General features: G+C 56.9%; 1 protein-coding gene across 1 annotated transcript; it reads right to left on the bottom strand.

The window, feature by feature from the left end:
* Positions 1-999: 999 nt before the first annotated feature.
* On the bottom strand, positions 1,000-5,315 carry LRRC73 (leucine rich repeat containing 73). The gene is made up of 6 exons (XM_036768026.1): positions 5,001-5,315; positions 3,656-3,816; positions 3,041-3,163; positions 2,518-2,618; positions 1,573-1,798; positions 1,000-1,371 (listed from the first exon to the last, which is right to left on the bottom strand). Exons 1-6 carry the CDS (start codon positions 5,270-5,272, stop codon positions 1,301-1,303), a joined length of 954 nt encoding a protein of 317 aa, XP_036623921.1. The 5' UTR covers positions 5,273-5,315; the 3' UTR covers positions 1,000-1,300.
* Between the last annotated feature and the right edge of the window lie 681 nt (positions 5,316-5,996).

The raw sequence follows: 5,996 nt of genomic DNA, 5'->3' as shown, positions 1-5,996 counted from the left end.
GTATTGTGTCATCTGTAGTGCTTGACCCTCCAAACTTGCTCCTGCCTGGTGGGTCCTCTAGACCAAAGGTGTGTCTGAAGGCACTCAAGACTTGTTGATGGGATTCCCCTCCTCAAGTCCCCTGATACTAGAGGCAGCCCTTGGAGCCCCCTTCTCATGGGGTGTAAGCTTACTTCCTGCCTAAGGCTTCTTCGGCCTTGCACCTCCAGCTAATGTTATAGACAAGCAAGGGACCTTGATGTAGCATCGAATCATTGCTGTCACACATCCTGACCTGGGATACGTCCCTGTCCTGGTTTCTAAGCCACCTATGCTTCGGGGCTGTTTGGGTTTAAGTAGAGGAAGATGCTGCACACCAGCACTGAGCTGAGCCGCCTGAAACATTGTTAGTGGATGGCATCATGGCCCTTTGCCTTTAGGACACTGCACGATCCAGGACAAGGCCATCCGTCCACCCTTCATGACGGTCCTCTACTTGTGCAATCTTAGGACGGATGGTATCAACCCTTTATCGTTGTCCTTGGGTGTGGATGAAGAGGGCAGTCCACATGATGTGGAAGGAGACGCTGGAATGAGGGCGAGACCTGGCTTCTAAAGTCTGGGGTTCTGCTGATCAGGATCATGGACTTGGAGCTGGGAAAGACCTCGGAAGCCCTTCATTTCAGACTTGAAACTGACTTGCCCACCAGGGTCACCGAGGTAGTGAGTTTTAACCAAGATGACTGACTACTGTCATCCTGGGGGAGTTACTTAGCTTTCTGAGGTTAACTACTACCTACCTACAGTGTTGTCAAGATTAAATGTGTGTAAAAGCTTTGTAACTGGGCTACGGAAATGAGGACCAGGGCCGGAGTTGAGGAGCAGCACTGCCCCCTAGTGGTGACCACATTTGCGTTCTTCAGTAGCTCTCAAGACGCAGACTGTCGAGGGCTGCTGCCGTCATTTCTCCAGAGTCCTTTGGAGCCTCTCCCACCCACCCCCAGTGACCATAGCCACACACCAGGTTGTGGAGTTTATAAAATCTACCGAGCCAGCGGGCTGCAGCCAGAGCTGCTAATGCAGCTAGGGGTATTGCCCTGGGAACAGGTGCCACCACAAGGCCGTTTAGTCAATCACAGCTACCAGAGCCACCCACCTGCCCACCCTGCGGCCAGGGGGCTGCCAGAGCCCTGGGTACCACCCCTCGAGACCCTAGGGCTTTGCCCTGCTTACAATGGCATGTGTAGACGTACACACGGGGAGACACACACAGGGGCACACAGAGGCTAGGAGTGGGGGGTGGGGGGTGGAGTTGCAGGATTCACATCTCAGTCTCAGCCAACAGACTATCTCCCAGTCCTGATGTCATCAGTACCATCTGGGAGCCAGGATCTGCAGAAAGGGTTAAAAAAAAAAGGTTATTTATTGAGATTATTCAGAGCCAGGGGGCATGGAACACAGTGTCTAGCTTGGGGTGAATTGTCCCTTAGTTTGCCATGTATGGAGTGGTGAAGAGGCCATAGAGAATTTCAGTGCCTGTTTCTTGCATTTCACTTTCCCCATCCCCTGCTGTTCCTAGATTCTGGCTCTTACCACTGGGGCAGATCCAGGATCCACCCCTCTGGCGAGTATCGAGCTCCCCATCTCGATCCCTATCCTGGACCCGGCCACCGTCTCCTGCTGCAGCCGCCTCCTCCTCCTCTTCGCCCTCTGAGAGTAGGTCACAAATCTGCTGCTGCAGCTCTGGGCTGATACTGTTCTCAGTCAACACCAGGCTCCGCAAAGCCGTAGGATAATTCTCCACCATGTCCAGTAGGGTCTGGGGGTGATTTGTAGGAGGAGGATAGAAGCAGGAGGGATTAGTGAGGGACGGAGACACCAGTCTCCTACCATCTCCAGCATCCCACCTCCTGCAGCACATAAAACTCTTAACAAAACCTGGGATTCTCCTGACCTCCTCTCTACATCCTCCTCCCCCAAAGTGACCTCATACTGATTTCAGCACAGCAGGGAGAAGGGGGCTCCAGTAGCATCAGGGAAGACAGTCACAAAGTAGGGAAGTGCTAGACGGTAGATGGTAAAGGACCACTTGTGTTTATTCGGCAGCTTCTAGCAATGTGCTTTGCTTGGGCACTCATGGAATATTGTAGGAGGGCCCCGGAGTGAGAGTCACCGTGACCTTGAACAAGCTTTCCCTGCCCTCTCTGGACTTGAACTTTCTCAATTAGAATAGGAAGGGGTAAGACTAGGACAGGGATGGGGAGCCTGTAGCCTCGAGGCCACATATGGCCCTCTGACTGAAGCCAGTCTTCACAGAACAAATCCCCCCACCTCTGGACTAGGAGATCTTCAAGATTTCTGGCTGCAAATCCTACAGTTTAACTGTGTGTTTCTTATCCCCTCTGGACGTACAAGGAAGGTGAGGGAGAGGGTCGTTTCCACTCTGTGTTCTCTAGGCTTTTTATTTCCCCTAGTGCCTAGCCCTGTGATCTGTACATGATGGGCTGAGTCAATGTGGCCAGCTCCTGGACTCCTCACCTGGGCTGACTGGTTGGTAAGCCCAGTACCTTCCAAGTCCAGGACCTCGAGGGTGCGACTGGAGGCCACAGCCACAGCCAACATCCCTGCCACATGGTCACCTGGAGGGAGACATCCAAGGAGAACTTACTGCCCCCTCCCATCCCTCGGCATCACCCGTTGCCCTAGCAACCACCATATGCCCCACCTCCCCTGCTAGGTAAGGTTGGTGATTGGTTGGGTCATCGGGAGAAGATGGCTATGATTGGTGGGCAGAGGCTGGTACTGGTGGATGTATATGGAGGAGCACAGAGATATCTATATGTGTGTGTGTGTGGGGGGGGAATGGTATATAGAGAATTACTGCCCCCTCTAGCATCTCCCCTACTTGCCCAGCACCCAGGGCTTCACAAGGACTCTAGGACTGCCTAGGCAATGCTTTTTCGAGGTTGATCAGGAAACTGAGAAGCAGTGTCCCCGCCCACATTCCCACACTTTGCATTCCAAGTCCCTGTTGGGGGCAAGGGGTTTCCTGGTGCCTCACCCAGGGGGTTGTAGTCCAGATTGAGGACTCGGACCTGGGAGCTGTGGGCCACAGCGATGGCAAGCCTGCTCCAGCCCTTGGGGGTGATTCCAGGGTTGGCACTGAGGGTCAGCTCCTTAAGGCCTGGTGGGAGGGAGAGGTCGGTGGTGCTGAGGTTTGTGATACCATAGTCTGTTTTCCAGGCTGTAGCCAGAGACCTGATGAAAGTCCCTGCTACTCATCCAGATGTGTGACTTTACCTCATTTCCTCCTCTCCCACCCCTCCAAAAACCCAGCCCAATTCTTCTACCAGGATTTGGAGCCTGCTCACAGCTTAGGGGGTGTGTGATCCCCATTCATTTTTTACCCCCTTGGTTCATAACTGTAGTACTCAGGGTATTTCTAAGAATCCAGTCCCCTCAGGGGATCGAGAGCGACTTCAGGCACCCCATCTCCTAAATGTGTTGGGCTCTCCACATTCCATACTCCATCCCCTAAATAGGGTAACCTCCCACCCTTAGAAGTGGAACTGATAAAACTGCTGTAAAAGAAGCCAAGACAGAGTCCCATTCTGGACCCAAGCCCACCTAATTCCCTTGCCCCTTTGGTTGTGACCCTCAGCACTGCCCTGCTCACCTGACTTAGCCCCATCAGGGGGCAGGAGACCACAGATGAGATTGATGGCTTCATCCCCCAGCATGCAGTCACCTAAGTCTAGGGCCACAAGGGCAGGGTGCAGAGCCAGGGCAGGGTTGAGCAGGGCCAGTCCAGCATCTGTCAGGGGGCTCCCATGAAGGCTGGGAGTGGGGAGAACAGTGGGGTGCTGGTCATTGCTATCATCTGGTACCAGCCTCTCTACGTGAAGGGTTGTCTTGCTTTTGTACCCTCGGGTGAGGGCTCTCTGTAAATGGTGATGGGGGTGGGGGTATGGAGGTGAAGGTGGAAGGAAATCACATATAGCTAGCTAAAGCATCACAGAGGGGCCTGGGAGACAGGAGAACTCCAGGGTCAGAGTGGAGGTAGTTTAAGGTCTTTGTGGGGTGGGGGTAGGGCTGTGGAAGGATCAAGTTTTGGGAGAAAGCTCAGTCTGAGAGGATTGAGGGATTAGTGGAAGAAGAGTGGAAAACTCTGGACCTGTGCTCTGTGTGTGTGTGTGTGTGTGTGTGAGAGGTTAGGGGTATCAGGTTAGAATTGAGGGCACAGAGATTTGGGTGAGCATCCTGCATGGATGTGAATGAACGAATGAATATTCAGGGTTGAAAATTAGGTTTTTATCTTCAGAGGAACATTAGGAGGTGTTAAAGCTCAGAGAAGGGGTGAGGGGTTTGAAATGAAGTTATGGGGAATATTCTTTAGACCCTGAGTGGGAAGTTAGGGAGAACCCACCCTAAGAAAGGAGGCTAGTAATTGCAAGGGGGTATCCTGATTCAGAAAGAGGTCAGTTAGATGGGGCAGATTCTGACTGCTAATGGGAGACTACATGAGAAAGGGTCTCAGAGAAGGTTCTGTTCCACTCCGGGAGGGATGATGTGGATATTTAGGAAGTGGGCGTGGGGATGAGTTTCCACAGTTCATAAGACTCTGAGCTAGAAAGAGCCTTAAGGGATCAATCTAGGCCTTCTTCATTTTATAAATGAGGAAACCGGCACCCAGAAAGAAGTGAATTGCCCAAGGTCACGAAGGTGTTATTAAACGGGAGTGTCAAAATAACGGTGTAGGGGAGAAGAGGCGGAGGTTAGAGAGCGTCTCTGGGAGGGGATTAAGATATGGGGGACAGGAACCGACAGGGTGTATGAGGGTGAGGGTAGGGGGTCCTCCTGTGTGTGGAGAGCGGGTCTCATCCAAACAAGTGAGAGCCTGGGTGCCTTGAGTCGGGCGGTGCCCAGGAGTACGAATGGGGGGAATGACCCACAGGAGAGGTTCCGGGGTGTGGCCCCCTGCCCACCCATCCCCTTCCCCAGCCCTCTCCTGGGGCACTCACAAGAGGGACTGGACGGAGCGGTTGACCCTGAGGGCTTCGGCCAGCTGCTTGACGCGCCCGGGGCTGGACACGACGCCCAGATTGAGGTTGAGCTGCGCCAGGGACGAGGCTCCGGCCAGGGCGCGGCAGATGCGGGCGAAGTCACGGTCGCAGAGGCGGCAGCCGCGCAGGGACAGCAGGCGCACGGCGTTGTCCCGCAGGCCGCGGCAGATGTCCCGCACCTCGGCGCTCGACAGCGGCTCCCCGGAGATCTGGATGGAGCTGGGCAGCATCGTCACCGCCGCGGGGCCGGGCCGCGGGGCCCTCCGGGGGCGATGAGCCGGGCACCCGGGTGTGCGCGCGGGCACGCGGCGGGCCGGGCGCTCCGTGCCTGCGGGCCGCCGCCCGGGGCTCTGCTGCCCGGCTAGAGGCGGCGCTGCGGCCCGGCTCGGGCGGGCGGGGTCCGGGCCGCGGCACAGGCGCCCTGGGAGCACTGAGTCCCGGGCCCCGCGCAGCGGGCGGCGGCGGCGGCGGCTCCGGCTCCGGGGCCTCGGCTCATGGCGCGTGGCCCCGGACCCGGGCGGAGCACGTGCCCCGGGGCTTCCTCTTCCACCTGATCCCCCTTCTCGAAGCCTTCTCTCCCTGCCTTCCTCGGGCCGGGCGAGCGCTGGTTACCGCCCCTGGGGCCGCGGCCGCAGGGCCCCGCTGTGGAGAGCTGCGGTTCGGACTCCGCTCGGGCTCCGCCGGCTTTGCCTAGGAGGGCGGCCGGTTTCCACGGCAACGGCCACGTCACGGCCTCTCGCCCCGCCCTCCCCCAATCCAGCGCTCGCTCCACCGCCAGGCCGGCGGGTCAGCAGGACCCGGGCCGAGGAAGGGGCTCGCGACAGGCCCGCGCTCAGTCCATCCAGGCGAGAGAGACTGAGGAAGGGAGGCGGCGAGCACGGTCGGGGCGGCCCCACCTCCTCGGATCGCGGGGTTAAAGCTGGGAGGCGAGATTGCTAGCACAGTCTCCTCCCC

Source organism: Trichosurus vulpecula, chromosome 7, assembly GCF_011100635.1.
Source record: "Trichosurus vulpecula isolate mTriVul1 chromosome 7, mTriVul1.pri, whole genome shotgun sequence".
Lineage (NCBI taxonomy): Eukaryota > Metazoa > Chordata > Mammalia > Diprotodontia > Phalangeridae > Trichosurus > Trichosurus vulpecula.
This window is presented reverse-complemented; position numbering and strand designations above follow the sequence as displayed.

Coding starts and splice junctions, on each gene's coding strand:
- LRRC73 (XM_036768026.1), bottom strand. CDS start 5,272: ATGCTGCCCAGCTCCATCCAGATCTCCGGGGAGCCGCTGTCGAGCGCC. Junction 3,164..3,655: donor CCCTGATGGGGCTAAGTCAG/GTGAGCAGGGCA, acceptor CCCTCCCACCAG/GCCTTAAGGAGCTGACCCTC. Junction 2,619..3,040: donor TCTGGACTACAACCCCCTGG/GTGAGGCACCAG, acceptor GTCTCCCTCCAG/GTGACCATGTGGCAGGGATG.